This window comes from Meles meles, chromosome 6, assembly GCF_922984935.1.
Source record: "Meles meles chromosome 6, mMelMel3.1 paternal haplotype, whole genome shotgun sequence".
Classification (NCBI taxonomy): Eukaryota; Metazoa; Chordata; class Mammalia; order Carnivora; family Mustelidae; genus Meles; species Meles meles.
Window position 1 is genome coordinate 11915233 of NC_060071.1, and position 20465 is coordinate 11935697.

A 20465-nucleotide genomic window follows, 5' to 3' on the forward strand; every position below is an offset into this window, starting at 1 on the left:
TGGCTATGTGAGCCCCTTCCAAGGGGTAAACTGTTCTGAACTTGGTCCAAGAAAGATTACAGCCTCGTGTGCCAGTCTCCCAGTGCCTGGAGACCTCTTCCTCCCTTCCGGGCTATTCCCTTCTATTCCTTTGATTGCTTAGCGAACAGTTCTTGTACTTAGTTCTAGGGAAGGGGATTAAGTCAGGTGTCCAGCGTGTAGTGAGACATAAGGAGGTCTTTGTTTAAATGAGAGAAGGAAGGCTACTAGGCAATATTAATAGGCCTTGGTGAATTAGCAGTCTGCTTCCAAAAAGTACCCTATCTGTCTGTTAGACTGATAGGGTTCATTCTTAATTATTTCTTTATTTAACAAAGCAGCATCTCCCTCCATTTACTTGCCTTTGTGCTAAGTGTGGTGCAAAGGTGAGCAGAAGTGACCCTGCACAGAAGCAGTCATCTATGCCAGAGGAGATGGATATGAAGCAAACAGTGCCAGTGGAACTTGAGTAATGTGTTCTGTTGGCTTTTCGTGAGTCTCCACTCACTCAGGTGTTAGGGTGGCTCCTGGACTAGGAAGATTCTCAGGAATCCGTTGATAACCTTCTTGCAGTAAGCTTCCTTTATTCCTTTTACCTATTCTCTTACGAAGAATGTTGACAGGACTTCGTGATTCTCTAATAGTTGTCTTTAGCATAATCTTATTTCCTAGTCATGGGCTGGAGGTACATTGGTGATTGTTTTGTAAAAGCTCAGGTACTTGCCTGTGAGTTTGGTGTCCCCCCCCCCACCCCCGGTATTTCATGCCCAGTGGCTGTTACATGTTCCTTCCTTCTTCCCTAGAAATGAGCTTAGCCCCACATTTGGTCTTTAAACCTCAAAAACTCTGGGGTGGTAGGAGAGACCTATAAGATTTGGCTCTTTAAAGCCTTCTAAGATCTCAAGGAGCAAAGGAACATTTACTGTGTCTAATAAATAATTATTAAAGACTATATCTTTAGCTGAACAGATTATTTAGTAGGTGGTAGGTTTATTGTGCAAAATAATTTTGGGACTGTTTCATCAAATACATTCTAAACATGTTAAAATACCCAGCATAGTAGTTCTAGAATGAGTCTTTAACCAGTATTAGCATCGTCTTTAAATTTGGTAAGATTCAAGTTTTTAGGCCTCTTACTAGACTTGCTGAATAAGAAACTATGGCTGTGGTCCAAAAATTTTTAGTAAGTTTTTCAGGTGGATTCTGATCATCTTAAATTTGAGACTAGTCTAGTATATATTATGGCTTCAATCCATTCAATGATAGTAAATAAAAATAGAGTATGAGAGATTTAATAGCCTTTTTTTTTTTTTCCAAAATAGTTTAAAAAATGCTATTGTAGTATCCATTTTCATTTATTTTTGTCATCAGAGAAAAAACAGCCCAGGAAGGAACACAGCCAAAATTTAAATGGAGCTAGAATAAACCTTTTTTAGCCATAATGCCTAAAATACACATGCTCTGCCTTTTGGAGAATCCGATTGAAGTTGGCTTTGTCAGATTCTTCAAATTAAACAATCTTGCGTTCTTTTAGAAAAAAAATGATTTTGTTTTGCTTTTGATCACAGAGAAAAATGGAAACGGGAACCCTCAGAAGATGAACAGGAACAAGGCACCAGTGCAGAGAGCGAACCAGAGCAAAAAAAAGTGAAAGCCAGAAGACCTGTCCCCAGAAGGTGCAGTGTTTGCTTGAACATCTCTACTTCTGGTGGCACTTAATTTGTTAGATGGTAGATGATTTGGTGTTAGAACGACAGCCTTAAGTGATGGGATACGACATGTGGTGACTCTGGGCTTTGGAAGTCTGTGTTCACTTCTTGCCTGTCTACCTCATTAGCAAGGGATTAAATGGTGGGGATGCTTACATTTGACTGGGTGTTTGCATGGTATGTCTCACAGAGCAAAGCTTTTTCTTCCTCCATGGCGTTGTAGTTAGGAGGGGCGGACTTGTCTTCTGCTTTTAAAAAAACCTCCCTGTGTATTTGAGTAGTGTGTAGGCTCTTTTTGGGAGAAGTAATTCCTGAGTTTAAAACACTGGCTGGTTGAAAGCATGCTTCACTGCTTATTACCTCGTTCTTAGAATCTATCACGAGCAGAGAACATGATTGTGCAGAGAAGGAAGTAGGCTGAGGTGGTAGGAAACTTTGGTAATTTTTGTTCAGATGTCTGGCAGCAGGGGTACTGGTATTGAAGAAAGGAAGGTGGGAGACAGGGATCGCAGGGAAATTTACCTCACAGTAATGCTTAGGATGGGGTTGACAAGCTTTTGCCTTTGGGCCAGATGCCACTCACCACCTATTTCTGTATGGCCAAGTGTAGCTTTTATAGATAAACATTTATAGTCTGATGGTAGGGAACACTAAATTAGAACCTCAGTTAAAGAAATGTTATCCTTTCAAAAAGAATTCTGTTCTCCTTAGATGTGTATCACAGAAAGTGTACTGAGTGATGATTATTCTGAGTGTTATCAGTAAATACTATGTGAAAATTCATTTTCCTCGTTATATCAGTGCGTGGGTAGTGGCCTCAATTTTGCTTCTTGTCTGGGAAAGCTAAAAATATTTTTGCTCTGTCCATTTGCAGCAAAACATTTGCCTGCCTCCTATTTAGGACATTGTACAGCTGCCCCCACCCCAGCAGGGAAATTCACATCTGAGTTTGGTGTCCTTTTGTCCAGGTTTAAGTGCTACCTCAGCTTTCTCTTCTAGAGTTTACCTGTCATTTACTGACCCTGATCATCGGTCTGTGTGGCATTGGTTATGGAAGATAAAAGAGAGACAGGATTGTGGGTTTCCATCTCCCCCTTTCTCCTTTTGTCTTTTTATCATGGGTAGCGTATTTGGGGATTTCCTTCCGAGTGCCCAGGCTGTGGCTTTCTGCCCTGGTTGTTGCTGAGAGTCACGCACGGGGCTGTCTCTGCAGCCTGTTCGGCTGGTGTGCGGCAGCGTGCGCACGCTCTCAGGTCGTCCTCCGGGTATACTTTGTGTACACGTAACAGAAATTCATGTGGAGTGATTTCTGTCCTTTGCTCCTTCTGTATAGACAGCATTTCATGTGTCTTCCTCTGCATTTTTTTTTTCCTTCTCTGGGAAATCTTTCCTATCAAAACATGGAAACATTTTGGTGTTTTTTTGCCGGGGTGGGGGGTGGTGGGTGGGTGCTGGCTACCTAGTATTCTGTTCAGGAACTGATTCCCAGCTGGTGAAGATTTAGCATTTTCCTAATTTTTTGTTATTGCAAACAGTACTATGGTGAATACCTTATTACGCCTGTATCTGTGTATATCTGTAAGAGCGATTCCCAGAAGTAAAATTGTTAACGTTTGTGAGTTTGATATTTTCAAATTGCCCACCAAAGAGATACCATCAGCAATAGATTGCATGTGCAGTAGTCCTGAGGAACAGTGGAGAACCATTGCCTAGGAATCCACTGTGTCTCTTTATGTGATTGAGGATTCTCAGCATTAGGATCACTTTTGTGTTGAAAATACAGATTTCTAGTCAATTAGAATCTCAGCAAATGGGATCCAGGAATGTACATGGCTGACACTCCCCAGGTTAATCCTGTGTGTGTACTGCTGCTCTGGGAAATTATAAAGATTTGAAACAGATACCAAGGGATAGAGTGAAAACTTTGCTATTTTTTTCTCTTCTCATTTCAGAACAGTGCCCAAACCTCGTGTTAAAAAGCAGCCGAAGACTCAGCGTGGAAAGAGAAAAAGGCAGGATTCTTCTGATGATGATGATGAAGATGACGAAGCTCCTAAAAGGCAGACTCGTCGCAGAGCGGCTAAAAATGTTAGGTGGGTCATGCCCCAGAAGTCTTTCACTGGCGTGAGGGTGATGGTGTAGTTGGCTAGAACTTGGTCGTGGTAAGGGCAGGATGTTGCATCTGATAGGCAGAAGTAATGACCCATGTCCGGAGGCTGCGCTCAGAGATGTGACAAATGTTCTTGTAGAAGGAATGATGTGGGCCAGTGGGAATGTGGAAGGAAGAGCGGCTCATTCGAGGCCTTCATTCCTGGAAGGAAAACTGCTTCAGGTTGATGCCTTCATTTCATACCTTCCTTTCTCAGGAAAGATGTTTGGATTGTATTCTCAGTTCTAACTTGCTCCTTCAGTCAGATTCTCCTGAGGATCAGATTACATATTCGGTATAATAGTTTTATTAAGTTTACTAATAGGGTATGAAGCACTAACAGGAAATAGAAGAGGAAAGGATACATGCCAACATCAGTATTTTATTTTATAGGAGTCAAGGGCATTTCATTTTCTTCTGGAGGATACACAGGTTTCTTCTGGTCTACTTCAAGGTGGTGAAGCTAAGTCCTAGAGACACTAACCTGGCCGTGTGTCCAGTTAATGACTCCACAGCTAGACTAGGTGCCGAGTATGCTAATGTATAGTCAGCACTTTGTCCTCCTCTACCTGTTATACATTCAGGAGCGTGTTTTTCTCTTGTGTGACTCCCAGACCATTTATTGCCTCTGTATGGTGGGAGGTTACATTTTAATATTACCAGGAAGTATGTTAGTTGAAGTTTTCAACAGTTTGAGAATACTCACATTTCATCTTCTTCAAATATCACCGGGAGACAAAATATAGGGTTCAAAGGGTTTAAGTGTTTAGTCTTGGAAATACAGCTTTCTTTTTGCCTAATGAAACAGTAACTGATTTTTCATTTATTATGCATTTTCTTTGTAGTTAGTTGTTCCCTTGTTTATGTAGTCATGATTTCATATCACAAAACGAAAGCATAGCTGTGTCCTCCTGTATCTCGTTTACACAGATCACTGCAAATGTAGTCTGTTTTTATTTTAAACTGTGAGTAACCCTTCTTGCAGTTCTCGGTGAACATGCATTACTTCTTAAGTTGGATGAAAAAGAACTTTGAGCCCACTTTAACTGTGGTTGATCTTAAAACAACATGTTGGATTCAGAAGGGTATATGGTTCTTTAATGATGTTATTATTTGGTGGTGTTTAAGTCTGAAAAGGCAGTTTCTCATGTATTCAGCATTATTCCTCACGCAGTTACAAAGAAGACGATGACTTTGAGACCGACTCCGACGACCTCATTGAGATGACTGGAGAAGGAGCCGATGAGCAGCAGGATAATAGTGAAACTATTGAAAAGGTCTTGGACTCAAGGCTGGGAAAGAAAGGAGGTATGTGTCTTTGGGAAATAAATTACTACTGTTTCTTTTTTTTAAGATTTTTTTATTTGTCAGAGAAGAGAGAGAGCATGCATGTGCACAAGCAGGGGGAGCAGCAGGCAGAGGGAGAAGCAGACTCCCTGCTGAGCAAGGAGCCCAATGTGGGACTCGATCCTAGGATGCTGGGATCGTGACCTGAGCTGAAGGCAGATGCTTAACTGACTGAGGCCACCCAGGTGTCCCCAAATTACTTCCTATATGTGCTCAGTGGGGCCCAAATCTTCTGTATTTCAGCTCTGAATTTCAGTCCGTGCTTATATTGGTTGTGAAGGGTGGAAGTTTTTCTTTCTTTCCTTTTTTTTTTTTTTTTGCTTTTTCAAGTTTTAATTTAAATTTCAATTAGTTAACATACAGTGTAATATTAGTTTCAGATGATTCAACACTTCCACACATTACCTGGTGCACATCACGAGTGCACTCCTTAGTCGCCATTACCTGTTTCTACCCATCCCCGCCCACCCTGCCTCCATTCTGGTAACCATCAACTTGTTCTCTACAATTAAGAATCTGTTTTCTGGTTTGCATCTCTGTTTCCTCCACGTTTATCTGTTTTATTTCTTGAACTCCACATGAGTGGAGTTACATGGTATTTGTCTCTGACTTATTTTACTGAGCATAATACTCTCTAGTTCCATCCCTGGTGTTGCAAACAGCAAGATACCTTTTCTTTTTTATGGCTGAGTAATATTCCATTTTCTTTATCTATTCATTTATCAGTGTTTGTTTGGACTCCTTCCCTAATTCGACTGTTGCTGGTAGTGCTGCTATAAACACTGGGGTGCTTATGTCTCTTTCAATCAGTGTTTTTGTATCCTTTGGGTAAATACCTAGTAGTACAGTTTGCATGAACTGTGGGAGTTTTTTTGAGCCAGTCTCATGGTTCATTGTTGAGGATATAGGGATATGTGCAATATGCCTTTGAGACTTAAAAATTAAGATGGTAAAGATGTGTTAATCTCTTGAAAAGCAGTGATATAGCAGAGATTCTTGCTTACAAACATTAAACAAATTTACCTTCAGTTAGGTGTTTCTGAATCTCTTTGTGCAATGTATCAAACTGGCTAAATACATTTGTGGATGATAGCAGAGATTTTTTTATATCTAATTTGAGGTATCTCCTAACTCAGTTTCTTTGAGGTAACCTTCCATATAGAAAATATCAAATCTTTGCCTTTTTTTTTTTTTTCATCCAGCCTCACTTGAGGTTAAGAGAGTAAACAGAGAACTTTGGATGGGTTGGTAATTGGCATTGGGTGGTGGTGGGAATTTTTATTTTCTTAGTATTTCTGGGGAGATAGACTTGTTTTATGAGTCAGGAGGGACCAAACCAAAAGGATGCTTCTCTTCCATTTTAATTGTTTGGACAAAAGGATTTCTTTAACTTCACCAACAAGTTCTGGAAAATACTTTTTATTTTATTTTTTTTAAAGATTATTTATTTATTTGACAGAGGTCACAAGTAGGCAGAGAGGCAGGCAGAGAGAGAGGAGGAAACAGGCTCCCTGCTGAGCAGAGAGCCCTATGCAGGGCTCGATCCCAGGACCCTGAGATCATGACCTGAGCCAAAGGCAGAGGCTTAACCCACTGAGCCACCCAGGCGCCCCTGGAAAATATTTTAAAGTATAGAAATTAGGTTTGGACTTTGAAAATATTTGAAATAACAGATCTTGCCCATCCTGTATTGTTTGTGAATTTCTGCATGTTTTTAAGTCAGAGGACTTTGGTGTTTCATCCAAAAAAGGATATGTGCTTGAGAAGCTTTCAATGTCTGGTTTAATGCACTTTTTAAAGTTTACCCAAATCCTTTTGTAGCCACTGGAGCTTCTACTACTGTATATGCGATCGAAGCTAATGGAGATCCTAGTGGTGACTTTGACACTGAAAAGGATGAAGGCGAAGTCCAGTACCTCATCAAGTGGAAGGGTTGGTCTTACATCCACAGCACATGGGAGAGCGAAGAATCCTTACAGCAGCAGAAAGTGAAGGGCCTAAAAAAATTAGAGAACTTCAAGAAGAAAGAGGATGAAATCAAGCAATGGTACATTTTTGAAGCGGTGGTATATTTGCAGCGTTGAGGGAAGGGAAGGTTTTTCAGTAATGCGTGGAGCACACAGCTGTCTAAGAACTTGAATTTTGCCTTGATTATCTGAACACTGAGCCAGCTATAATTCCAGTCTATAAAATTGTGACCTGAAGACACTCTGTACTTCCTATATGGCCACCAAGTTTGTAGAGTTTAATTAATAATAAGTAGTTTATGGAGCATTTTGTGCACACAGTATTTTTAATCCTCACAATAAGCCCATGAGATTCTCTCTGTTGTACGTAACACATTTTATAGATAGGAAGAGTGAGGCACAGTGCAGCTTTTCTAGGGGGACCCAGGATTGGAACTCTGGCAGCTAGAGCTCCTAAGCGCCTTGTTACTTCCTGTGTTTTCTGGGGTAGCTTACATGTCAGGAGCTCATATTCTAGAACCGTCTGGGTTCTGGTGCACTTAATACACTGTTCTTAGTTTTATACAGTTCGCAGAAATGGTGAGACAGAAACACGTAACTTCTGAAGCTGTGATAGACTGTTGTGTTGTTAGTTTTCTTACAACGTTGAATGTGGCCGAGTTGCCTATGAGAAATAGGTGGGGACGGTAGCAGCCACAAACCTAAACTAATCATCAGGTTGAACCCTGAAGACACACCTGTCTGTCAGTGTAATGGGGTCAGGTGGTTTTGTGTTAGAACTGGGGCCAGATGGGTCCTAGTTTGCCTTTCACCACTATGCACAGGATGTTCCTTCAGTTAAATCCCTTATTTTTCCTTTGAGTGTCCTAAAGATGGGGTTGGTTGTAAAGTGGTTAGAAATTTAAAATCCTCAGAAGGGCAGTAGTATTTCATTTCAGGTTGTTCCTGTCAGCCTTCTATAGAATTTTGGTGCCAGGCATAACTAGTTTTCCGTAAAAGCTACATCGAATCATGCTTACAGTACATACCTACATGAAAAACAGGCACATTTCCTTTTAAATCTGGAGAGCAGTTTTATTGCCTATTCTGTTTAGATATATGAATTTATCACACAAAGTTATTTTTAGGTCTTTATAAAGAACAACTGGTGTGTCCTATGAGTGTAAGATTTTCCTTTTTTTTTTTTTTTAAGATTTTATTTATTTGACAGAGAGCACAAGTAAGCAGAGTGGTAGGCAGAGGGGGATGGAAAGAAGCAGGCTCCCCTGCTGAGCAGGGAGCCTGATGTGGGGCTTGATCCCAGGACCCTGGGATCATAACACGAGCCAAGGGCAGATGCTTAACCAACTGAATCACCTAGGCACCCCAGAGTTCAAGGTTTTCTAAAAGTACGTTTTTTATGAAATATCTGGCCTAATTACTCGTAAAGGGATTGCTAAAGGACAGATGGAAGTAGAGACTCAGTTTCTTTTCCTCTTTGTGACTTTGAGAGATGTGTATAGGTCTCCCAAATCTTTTTTTTTTTTTTTTAATTTAAAAAATTTTAAAATTTTTTTAGGTCTCCCAAATCTAACTAGGATGTATTTTTTCTGTCTTCTGTCTAGGTTAGGAAAAGTCTCTCCTGAAGATGTGGAATATTTTAACTGCCAACAAGAGCTGGCCTCAGAGTTGAACAAACAGTATCAGATAGTTGAAAGAGTAATTGGTGAGCACATGGAAACTTGTTTCAGCAGTGTTTGAGCTCCACGAATAATGGCTTTTGGTTTTGGGGTAATGTAAATTAAAAAATGTGTTTTGTGGGTTTACTTTTTGACACTGTATAGATACCTAGATTTATTTTGAAGGAAAAGTTAACGAGATTTGCTGGTATATTTGGATGTGGGGGATGAGAGAAAAAGGTGTCAAGTATGATGCCATGATTTTTGACCCAAGCAAATAGAATACAGGTATTATTTACTGAAATGAAAGGTTAAGACCTAGAAGAGCTGATTTTTGGAGTGGAAATCGAGAACTTGGTTTGATACTTCTAAGTTTGCTCTACTGCTTAGTTGTCTGAGTGGGAAGTATTGTGAAGGCTGTAGCACCCGTGAGCCTGGAGTGAGGTCTCTTAGCCTGTGCTGGAGATTTAAATTTGGGCATTTACCGCTGCGTAGGTAGTATTTAAAGCCCAGGATACACTGAGATTATCAGAAGTAGTATACATAGTGAGAATAGAAGTCTGAGAACATTCCACGTTCTGGAAGTCAGGAAGAAGCCACAGGAGACAAAGAAGAGTCAGTGAGATTGGACAGCGGCTGAGGGAGTATATCCTGGAAGCCAAGTGATACATGGGGCTCGGGAAGGAGGAAACGCCACTAGCCGAATGTGGTGAGGACCAAGACGTGATCCTTGAGTTTGGCCCCCGTGTGGTGCTAGTGAATTGGATCCGTGGAGTGGTGGGAATACAGGCCTGATTGGGGTGGCTTCAAGAGACAGTGAGGCAGACAGTGAGTAGGAACAAGTCTTCTGGGGAGTTTTGTTGTAAAGAGGGAACAGGAATGGGGTAATAAATCCACAGGGCTGTGAGCACAGAAGTGTTTCCCCTTCTCCCTCCCCCCGTTTTGTGATACAACATTGTAGAATATATTTGTATTCTTACTTGTAGGCCCTAAAACGTCACTCTTTTCTTGGTTATAGTGAGAATTTTTCTGTTTTATTTTCCATTTGTTTAGCTGTGAAGACAAGCAAATCTACCCTGGGTCAGACAGATTTTCCAGGTAAGCAAAAGCTCTGTTTAATAAATGTTAGCGTTTAAGAGTAGTTTGTGTTTTGCAGAGTATTCACAGGTTTGCCATGTGGCGGTTCAGTGGTTACATGTAAAACAGAATTGTCACTCCCCTTCCTTTAATGACAGATGCTAATCTGCAATTTTTTTGTGTATAAAATAGCTCATAGTCGGAAGCCGGCACCTTCAAATGAACCTGAATATCTATGCAAATGGATGGGATTGCCCTATTCAGAGTGCAGCTGGGAAGATGAAGCCTTGATTGGCAAGAAGTTCCAGAGCTGCATTGACAGCTTCCATAGTCGGAACAACTCTAAAACCATCCCGACAAGAGAATGCAAGGTGTGATTGCTGGCTTTTGTTTGTCCAGGGGAAAGAGGTATTGATAGGGTTGGTCACATAGATATTGGGAAGAGAAAAATAGTACAAAAGTAAATAATTCCCATTTTGAAGTGAAAGAAGATGAATTAACCTTGACATCAAAGTTCAATATTAAAACAAAGGGAGCGCATGAGTTGTATGATGGCTCTGCTGATCTCTTTATTCTTAAAATTCACAGACCCGGGTATGTCTGATTAGAGACAGTGTGCAGAATATTTGAAAGAATGTAAGTCCTTTAAAGAGAAGTGACAGGAAAGCGGAGAGGCTCTGAGTTCTAAGTTAGAGCCCAAATATATAGGCTTTTTCAGTTGCTAGATTGATTGTTCAGATCCTTTCCCTTCACCGGAATCCACTGCCCATGTAAAGTGGTGTGCCTCCGTAACAAAAGTCTGCCTAAGACGTGGCTCTGTCTCTGAGAAGTTGACATCCAGTTCATGGCACCAAGCCCCTGTCTGTGAAATGCAGTGTATGACTGAGGGGGCAGTGAGTATAGTAAAGAATTTGTGGTTCGAGAAGCACAGAGGTAGAAGTCACTGAGCTCCGGTAGTCCTTGAGGAGGTTTGAAAGAGTTAAAGAGGAGGTTGTATTGCATTGCCCTGGTCCTTGGAGAAGGGGTTAGTGCCTGGGAGGCAAAGGGGGGCCTGGTTTATTGCCCTTCCACGAAGGATGCAGGAGAACGCTGTTCTTTGAGTGGGAAGAGAGGAAAGTGACGTCAGCGAGTGCATTTGGGTCCGAGTTCCTTGAAGGTGCTTGAATAGGCACCTTGAGTACTGTGAAGGGTATTTTGGGCTTTACCCTGTGGGTTCAGATGTGAGAAGAGCAGCAGGATGGAAGCTGTATTTAGCCCCATCTCATAGCAGTGTGCAGGAGACTCTGGAGGCGGTACTTAAAAAGCCAGAAGGTCCAGCCAGGAATATGCCATACAAGTCCCAGAGGGAAGAACAGTGTGAGGACAAGGGAATCTGTGGAGGGATGGAAGCATCAGATGGCAGAAGCACGATGGGGAGACTTGGCAGAAGTGGATGCGGTGTTTGGGGGCTGAGCGCAAAGAGTCAGATTTGTTTACTGTGGGCTGCTCACAGAGGAGCGCTGAGATGATCTGTGACCACCTTTTCAAACAGACTTTCAGGGTGATACTTCGCATAGTAGGGTGCTAATTCCACAGAAACCTAATCTTCAAGGCAAATAGTCCCTGAAAAAAGACTTTATGGCCAATGAACGTTGGGAAGCATTTCTAAATGAATTTTCCCTATAAATTCACAATATGCACAAGCATTTTAGACTTGGAAAAGTCACTAGTAATGAAATTTATATAACTTTTATTACATTGTTTCCCAAATGGATATAGCCGTGGAAACTGTATTTCGTCAAACCATAGAGACATGGTCTTACTAGATAGACCACTCCATCCTTCACACCCTTTCATTAAGAAAACCAAACTCACGTACCTGGGGGTCCCAGCTAGATGAGGGTTGCATTTCAGAATTTGCAAATGCTATCACGGTAAAGTTCTGCTGGGTTTAGTATGTGCAGACTTTCCCAGAGGTGTCGTACGGTTTAAATGAGGGAACATAAAGATTATAGTACGGCACTCACTGCGTGCTGTAAGATAGAGACGTTATAAAACAAGTGCTGTGTAATGTTCGCAGACTGACTGCAGGACCAGGAGCAGGCCAACCAAGAACTATTTGGGATGCTTCAGGCTTTGGGAATACAGACTACAATGAAAGGAGGTTGGGCTGGGCTGGTTGGGGTTCGTGACGCAGAATTTAAACTTTTGTGCTATGGTTCAGCGTACATAAATCACGGCTAGCATTGTAACATAGGAACAGCAAGAAAGTCTTCTTCAGACCGGGGCTTTAATTTTGGTTTTTCAGGCCTTGAAGCAGAGACCACGATTTGTGGCTTTAAAGAAACAACCGGCATATTTAGGAGGGGAGAATCTGGAGCTCCGTGATTATCAGCTAGAAGGCCTCAACTGGCTTGCTCATTCCTGGTGCAAGTAGGTAGAAAAATATGAAATTTTCTTTACGGTTTCTGGCTTCTTTATTGTTAAGTGCAAATAATTGTTTTTTTCTGTTGTGTATTACAGAAACGGAAAAAGTATTGTGAGGGAAGGCTCTTCTAGGAGTTTATACGTGTGTGTAATATTTTAATCTTAAGTAAAGAGTACTTGGTTAATTAGTTATTTGGGGTAGATTGCCTTTTGCCATACATCTATTCCTGATTCCATGCCAAATGGGCTGTTTTCTATTTCCCAACATACTTACCTACTCTGGCCATTTCTTGAGAGCTTGTTTGGAGGTTCTAGCAGGGGAGCGCAGCTACTCGTATACCCTTGACCGAAGAACGGTCCTCTCCTCTATCGGGGAAGGTCGTCCTCTTCGACTGAGCGCGCAGCTTCGGGAGGGACGCACATGGAGCGGTGAGGGAGGAAGGGGACACCCGCCTAGCCAGCCAGATCAGCCGAATCAACCCTGGCGATCAATGGGGTGACAGATGTCGCAGCCAGATCGCCCTCACATCCACTCTGGCCATTTCTTTGAGTGTTTTTCTACCATCTGGACAGTCCTCTCCTGTTAGTGTCCAGTTGAAATCCAGACTGTTTCCTAGAATGGTGTTTCTCAAAGTGTGATCAAAGGAATACAGCTGCATCAGAATATCCAGAAGTGTCTGTTTAAAAGTTCCAGAACTTTTAAAGTTCTTTCCCAGATATTCTCATTTCGTAGGTGTAGGGTGGATTCAGAAATCTAACCTTAGCCTACCTCTGGTATAGATTATCCTGTATTTAAAACAAGCCACAGGCCCTGCAGCACATAGGCCTAGGGAGTGGTGTGCATAGCATTCAATAACCCAGTGGCCTGCAGTGCAGTGGGTGGGTGCTTTGGGAAGAAGCACATGATAGCCAGTTTTCCTCTGCTTTCTGGAATGGTGGAGCCCAAGGTCATGTTCCTGGACACCTCAGTATAATAAAACCTGCCTGCTCTGTTATAAGGGGTAGATGTAAAAGAAAGACCAAAATGCAAGGTAAAGAACATAGTCTGGATAGGCTCTGATGGAAACCCAAAGTTTGGCTATACTCAGATCACTTGTTACTTTGCTGTTTTATAGCTTCTACTTTGTTTATGTAGGAGAGGGAATTCGGTTGGGGCTTGGGACCAGTGCCTTGCTTGGTGAATTCTGAGGCTTTAATGTCCTTGTTCTTAGTGTGTGTCTGTGTATGTGTGTGAACTAATGATTTTGTTTTGTTTTGTTTTTATTTTTCCCTTCTGCAGAAGTAACAGTGTAATCCTTGCTGATGAAATGGGCCTAGGAAAGACCATCCAGACCATATCATTCCTCTCCTACCTGTTCCACCAACACCAGCTGTATGGCCCCTTTCTTATAGTCGTCCCTTTATCCACCCTCACCTCATGGCAGAGGGAGTTTGAAATCTGGGCACCAGAGATTAACGTAGTGGTTTACATAGGTGACCTGATGAGCAGAAATACGGTGTGTAAACAAAAAGAATTGGGATAGAATCTGTGTTATAAATGTATTTTGGAAATTGACCTAAAGCCGTTACAGTCTTTAGTAACATTATGATTCTGACACTGCCGTGCCCCCAATGTTGGGAGATTTATGTATCACAAAAATGCAACGCAGATAGTCTTTAAAACATGGTTACTATGTTAAGGGAAAGCAGTGGCAGTATATGAATGGGAATCTCTTTTAGTTGGATTGTAGTATTTTTCTTCTGTCTTTTGTATTTCTAAGACCACTTTATTTAGAGATGGAATTAATACCTCATAGAATGTTAATATTATTTTTGCTGTTTAAGCAGAGAGCTGCTGCTAAAACTGAATTCTTAAGAGTTTGTTTCTCAGCCTTTTAACATGACGAGGTTATAGAACTTGTAAGGAAGGAATAAAGAGAAAGGACAATGAGCCATGCTAGGGCTATAGAAATGAGAATTACTTGTCTGTTTTCAACCTTAACATGAGTAGTAGGAACTCAGAAAACAGAGGCTTGGTTTGCTCTTTGTTTAGCAAGTCATTTCTTTCTTTTTTTTTTTTTTTTAATTTTATTTATGTATTTGACAGATCACAAGTAGGCAGAGAGGCAGGCAGAGAGAGAGAGAGGAGGAAGCAGGCTCCCTGGTGAGCAGAGAGCCCGATGTGGGGCTCGATCCCAGGACCCTGAGACCATGACCTGAGCCAAAGGCAGAGGTTTAATCCACTGAGCCACTCAGGCGCCCCAGCAAGTCATTTCTTGATAATAATTGACTTTTCCAAAAGTACCTGTTATGTGCGAGGGCCCATGCTGGGTGCTTTGTGTATATTACCTGTAACCCCCACGATTGTCCTCGAAGTAGATGCCACTCTTTCTAACCAATTGATGAAGTAAAGGACTTTAAGAGTTTAACACTCGTTCCAGGCCAGCTAGAATGTGGCAGAGCTGGGGTCAGGACAGAGAATGGTCTGGTCCCAGACCTTCGCTCTTTCATTACTGTATGTTCATTTCATAACTGTATGTTAGAGTAAACTGTTTCTGGGGGATTGCTTATCACAAGAGCAAGCCATCAGGATTCCTCAGACCTTTGAGACATATGTTGTATATTAAATATTTTCATTCAAATTGTCTAACTAAACCCTGGCAGATTTCATGGCTCTGATTTTGAGTTTCTAAGCATATAGTCGCTCTTAGCTTTGCAAATCCATTTGTTAACTATTACAAAAGTTGAAAGAAAAAAAACCTTAGATTATGCAGAATGGCTTCAATCACTGCATTCAAATCTGAAGACCAAGTGAACTCTGAAAATTTGTGGAGTCAGAGAAGTTTTCTTTGTGAACTCCCAACATTCCTTTTCTCTGTTCTTTCTTCCCCCTTGGTGGTGATCACCACCCACACTCCTTGCCCTGTTGTCCAGTCACACTGCAGTATGAATATGGTAGTTTTTGTTTTCTTTTACATTCATTATTTTCATTCATATGAAATTACATTTATCCCATAACCTTCCGTTTCCTTTTCCTTGGAGGCCACATCTTTCTGCTCTAAATTAATGACATTTCTGACCGAGGTAGAGGTTGGGATTTGTTCTGTTTGTTGTTAATAAAAGTATTGCCCTACCAAAGAACAAAGAATACTAAAATATTCCTAAGAAAATTAACATTTTGGGGATCACTAGATAAGTTCAACTGACCGGGATTTAATTACAGATGCAGTACATGTTTTGGTCAAATATTTTGGGGCGGAGGTGGGGGAAGATGACAGTTTATTTGAATTCTGGCAGTAAAGTTTTTGCTGCTCAGTGATCTATTAATTCTCTTATGGCTCTATATTGTGGTTGCTTAGGTCAGTTTAGAATGTATAAAATAGTCATTAAATTCTAGTCAGGTTTGTTTTTTATTTGGCATGTTTATCACAAGACTACTGGTGATACAAAAGGTAAAAGTAGAAATTGTATCTTAATTACTGATTTCTCTTCTAGATACGGGAATATGAATGGATTCATTCTCAGACTAAAAGACTCAAGTTCAATGCACTTATAACAACATATGAGATCCTCTTAAAAGATAAGGTGTGTAATTTTGTAGTGTGACTTGTCCAAATGGTGGGGTCTGTGCTTCCTGCTTGCCATGTTACTTCTCTGTATTTATTTTAAAAAGCAAACAAATGAACAAACAATGCACAAAGAATATTAAGGTTGTAAATAAAAATCAGAATCTTAGAGTTGAAGGGGACGTTAGATTGCTTAGTCCAATGGAATTAAACAGGATGAAAGGGTACTGAGGCCAGTAACTTACCTGAGCGCCATCCCGGGCATTTCCCATCATATCTTTGTCAAGGAATTTCTCCACAACAGATGATGTGAACGGTCTCTGAATGAAGGTCTTTACACCATCTCCTTTCTGCAATTACTAAGAAATGTGGCAGTTGGTCCCGTTGGTGATAAGAAGTGTAAATGAGTTCAGTTTGGTGGCTCTTGGTGTTTCTGTGCTTCAGGGTTGGGGTGGAGAAGAGGCAGAGAAGAATTAATGATGAGAGACTACACGGTTGTGTTCTGTTTTTGTATTGTTTTTGCCCAGCATACCAGTTTTTGTCTTCTTGCTGTAGGGCATGCGGCAATGCCTGGCCTAAGAGACTCCCCCTCCCCCGAATACCTTTTGGATGGTGATGTGCTCTTCTGAGTAGACACCAGTCTAGCCAGAAACAGAATAAACAGAGGAGTCCTAATATAATTGAAGTCCGTGAAGAATAAATGTTTTCTATGTATACTTTGTGATGGTATTTGTACAGAGATAATTAACACTTGAAAGTACTTTTGGGTTCCCTTCTGACCTGGTGGCTCGTTCTGTTTTGTTTTTACTTTAGACTGTGCTGGGCAGTATTAACTGGGCCTTTCTGGGAGTGGATGAAGCCCATCGGTTGAAGAATGATGACTCTTTATTGTATAAAACTCTGATTGATTTCAAGTCCCACCATAGGCTCCTGATTACGGGGACCCCTCTTCAGAATTCCCTCAAAGAGCTCTGGTCCTTGCTGCACTTTATTATGCCGGAGAAGTAAGCTCCTTCCTGTGTATTTTGAAAGATGCAGAATGTCTGAAATGCCAATGCTTTTTAATTTTTCAAAAACAGACCTTAGGGGAAACAGAAGGCATGATTTGGGGAGAGCAAAACGTGAAACTGGTGCAGGAACAAAATTAGTAAACTGCTCCGTGATAAATGTGGGGAGGCACAGAATTCAGCATGATATCAAGGAGGAAAAGCCTGTTATCTATCAGATGTTGAAATCAGCTAATGCACTGGGGAAAAAGCTGGTAAATAGGAAACCTCAGACTTCTCTGTTAGAAGGTAATCAGTAATTGAAATGTATATAAGATACGGAGTGTGATAAGCATTAGTATCTTAAACCCAACCTTTGATAACAGAAGCCAGCAGCGTTAGGTGTTACTCAGATCTTTAACTGAGTAAAGAATCATGGAATGTTTTTATTGAGAAGATTTTTATGGGAGAGATGCTATGCACGTTTCCTAAAACTTAAAGTTATCCAGTGGTATTCACTGATCCTTAGAATGAAATCTGAAGTTGTTACCCTAACTTGGAGACGTGGGTCTGTGTGGCCTCTCAGAAGTCCTCTGACTCCTCCCATCCCCCTTTATTCACCACTCCTTCTGATTCAGCCGTTCTGTCATCTTTCTGTATCTGTACCCTGCCAAGCCCCTGCCGCTCTTTTTGTCTGGACTGTTCTCCCTCCTCCTCATCTTCATGTGGCCAGTCGGGTCTTAACATTTTTGCCTCAGGCTATGTGACCACCTCCTTTTTGATGTCTCCTGGGTCCACCCAACTGAAGCTGCCTGTTGGTCAGGCTTATCATCTACCCTGTCTTATTTTCTTCAGGGCACCTCCCTTTGCTCATTTCTTCCCAGTTCATCTCGTGTCATTAGATTTACGCATCAGAAGTTGCAGGGATCGTGTTCACGTAATTCATCGATGGTCCACATTGCCTAGAGTAGTTTCTGGCATGTGGTAAGCAGCCAAGGGTTGTCACATTGACAGGGAAATGCTCCACAGTTGTTTTTTTTTTAACTCAGAAAAGATTTGAGTGCCTGCTGTGTGCCATAAATTGAGCAAGGCGATTTTGATAACGAAATGAAAAACATAAAAGTGCTCCCCTCCCCCATGTGTTAACTTTTGGTAAACACTGTTGAGATACTGTTTACATACCATAAAATACACAATTGCAAGGATGCCATTCAGTATTTTTTAGTAAATTTCTTGAGTTGTGCACCCATCCTAATCTAGTTTTGGAATATTTTCTTCACCCAGAAAAGTTTCCTCTTATCTGTTTGTAGTTAGTTTCTGCTTCTGCCTCAAGCCTCAGGCAATCGCTAATTGGTTTTCATCTCTAAGAGATTTAACTTTTGTAGAAATTTCATATAAATGGAGTCCTAATAAGTAGTTTTTTGTTTTTGGCTTGTTAAATTTAGCATAATATTTTTGAGATTCCTCTGTGTCATAGAGTATATTGGGAGTTAGTCTGTTAAAATGGGGTAATATTCCATTTTATGTGTGTCCGGTCACTAGTTAATGGACATTTGGGTTGCCTCAGTTTTGGGCTGTCGCGTCTGTGTGTGGACATATGTTTTTATTTATCTTCGTTAGATACTTGCTGAAATTGCCAAATTGTTGGGAAAGTATATATTTAACTTAAGAAGCTACCAGGCTGTCTTCCATTTGCCATTCTTACCAGAAGTGTTTGAATTTTCAGTTTCTCCGTATCCTCACCAGTCCTTGGAAATTGTCTTTTGGAGTCTAGTCATTCTAGGAGGAGTGGCATTTCATTGTGGCTCAGAGTCGCATTTCTGTGATGACTGATAATGTTGAACATCTTTTCATGTGTTCATTAGCCATTTGTCTACCTTTGGTGAAATATCTGTTTAAGCCTCTTTCCTATTTTTTTTTTTTTTTTAAAGAATACTTATTTATTTAACAGAGAGTTCACAAGTAGGCAGAGAGGCAGGCAGAGAGAGAGGGGGAAGCAGGCTCCCTGTTGAGCAGAGATCCTGATGTGGGGCTGGATCCCAGGACCCTGAGACCATGACCTGAGCCGAAGGCAGAGGCTTAACCCAGTGAGCCACCCAGGCGCCCCCCCTTGCCTATTTTTAAGTTAGGTTGTCTGTCTCATGGGTCAAAGACTGACTTCCTTCCTTCCTTCATTCTTTCCTTCCTTCATTTTTTAGTATTCCAGATTCAGGTGCTGTATGTTTTGCAAGTATTTTGTCCCAGTTTGTGGCTTGTCTATTTTCTTAATGTTGTCTTTTGAAGAGCAAAAAGTTTGTAAGTTGATGAAGTGTAATTTTATCAATTTTTTAATGGATTGTGCTTAATGTCATAAAAAATTGGACATAGTCCCCTAACCTAAGGTTGCAAAAACTTTCTTCTTTCTTTTCTTTTCTTTTTTTTTTAAGATTTTATTTATTTGACAGAGATCACAAGTAGGCAGAGAGGCAGGCAGAGAGAGAGGAGGAAGAGGCTCCCTGCTGAGCAGAGTACCTGATGCGGAGCTTGATCCTAGGACCCTGAGATCATGACCTGAGCCGAAGGCGGAGGCTTAACCCACTGAGCCACCCAGGCGCCCCACTTCTTTATTTTCTTAATGGGAATTTTAATTCTTACATTTAGCTCTCTATTCCATTTTGCATTTTTTGTTACAGTGTGAAGTATGTGGATTTAAGGTCCTATTTTTTTTGCAGTGGGATTTTGGAAATTGTCCCAGTGCCATTTATTGAAAGGAATATTTTTTCTTTATTGAATTGCCTTGGTACCTTTGTTGAAAATCAGTTGAGATCATGAATATAAGGTTCTGTTTCTGGCTTCTCAGTTCTGATTTGTTGGTATGTATTTCTGTCCTTACGCTGATGCCACACTGTCTTGATTACTGAGGCTTTACACTGATTTTTAAAATGGTGAGATATAAGTTCAGTTTTGTCTTTATTAAAAATATTTTGGCTATTCTTGATCCTTTGTATTCCCATAGGCATTTTAGGATCAGCTTGTTGATGTCTGAAAGGAAAAAAAATCTAGAAGTTTGACAGGTATTATGTTGAATTTAGATTTATTTAGAGTGATTTAGAGAGAATTGAGAGAGAATTATTTTAACAGTATTGAGCTTTTTAAGCTATTCACCACAGAAAGTTTCCTGTTTATTTATATTTTCTGTAATTTTTCTCAATGGTGTTTAGTAGTTTTCAGCCCTTAAGTCTTATATTTCTTTTGTTAAGTTTATTCCTACTTACTTTGATTTTGATTGGAACTTTTTTAAAGTAGTTTTCATATTGTAATAGAGTTTTTTATAGAGATCTTGAATTATTTCCACTGTTTTTGCTGTTCTTTATTTCCTAGTGTTTTCTAGATACAGGATCACATCTCCAAGTAAAAGAAGTTATACTTCTTTTACATTGTGGATGGATGTCTCTTATTTCTTGCTCTGTGGTATTCTCTAGAATGTCTGTGTTGACTAGAATTAGGAACAGGAGGGCGCCTGGGTGGCTCCGTGGTTTAAGCCGCTGCCTTCAGCTCAGGTCATGATCTCAGGGTCCTGGGATTGAGTCCCGCATGGGGCTCTCTGCTCCGCAGGGAGCCTGC

At 40.9% G+C, this 20465-nt stretch overlaps 1 protein-coding gene across 3 annotated transcripts in view; it reads left to right on the forward strand.

Moving 5' to 3' along the window:
* CHD2 (chromodomain helicase DNA binding protein 2) overlaps positions 1-20465 on the forward strand; it is a 119341-nt gene that overhangs the window by 35108 nt on the left and 63768 nt on the right. For all 3 annotated transcript variants that reach the window (XM_046008467.1, XM_046008465.1, XM_046008468.1), the window contains 11 exons: positions 1587-1694; positions 3680-3820; positions 5051-5184; positions 7045-7270; positions 8795-8895; positions 9902-9946; positions 10118-10296; positions 12213-12337; positions 13611-13827; positions 15806-15895; positions 16690-16880. In XM_046008467.1, the coding sequence (XP_045864423.1) occupies positions 1587-1694; positions 3680-3820; positions 5051-5184; positions 7045-7270; positions 8795-8895; positions 9902-9946; positions 10118-10296; positions 12213-12337; positions 13611-13827; positions 15806-15895; positions 16690-16880 (1557 nt within the window). The remainder of the gene's footprint in view (positions 1-1586; positions 1695-3679; positions 3821-5050; positions 5185-7044; positions 7271-8794; positions 8896-9901; positions 9947-10117; positions 10297-12212; positions 12338-13610; positions 13828-15805; positions 15896-16689; positions 16881-20465) is intronic.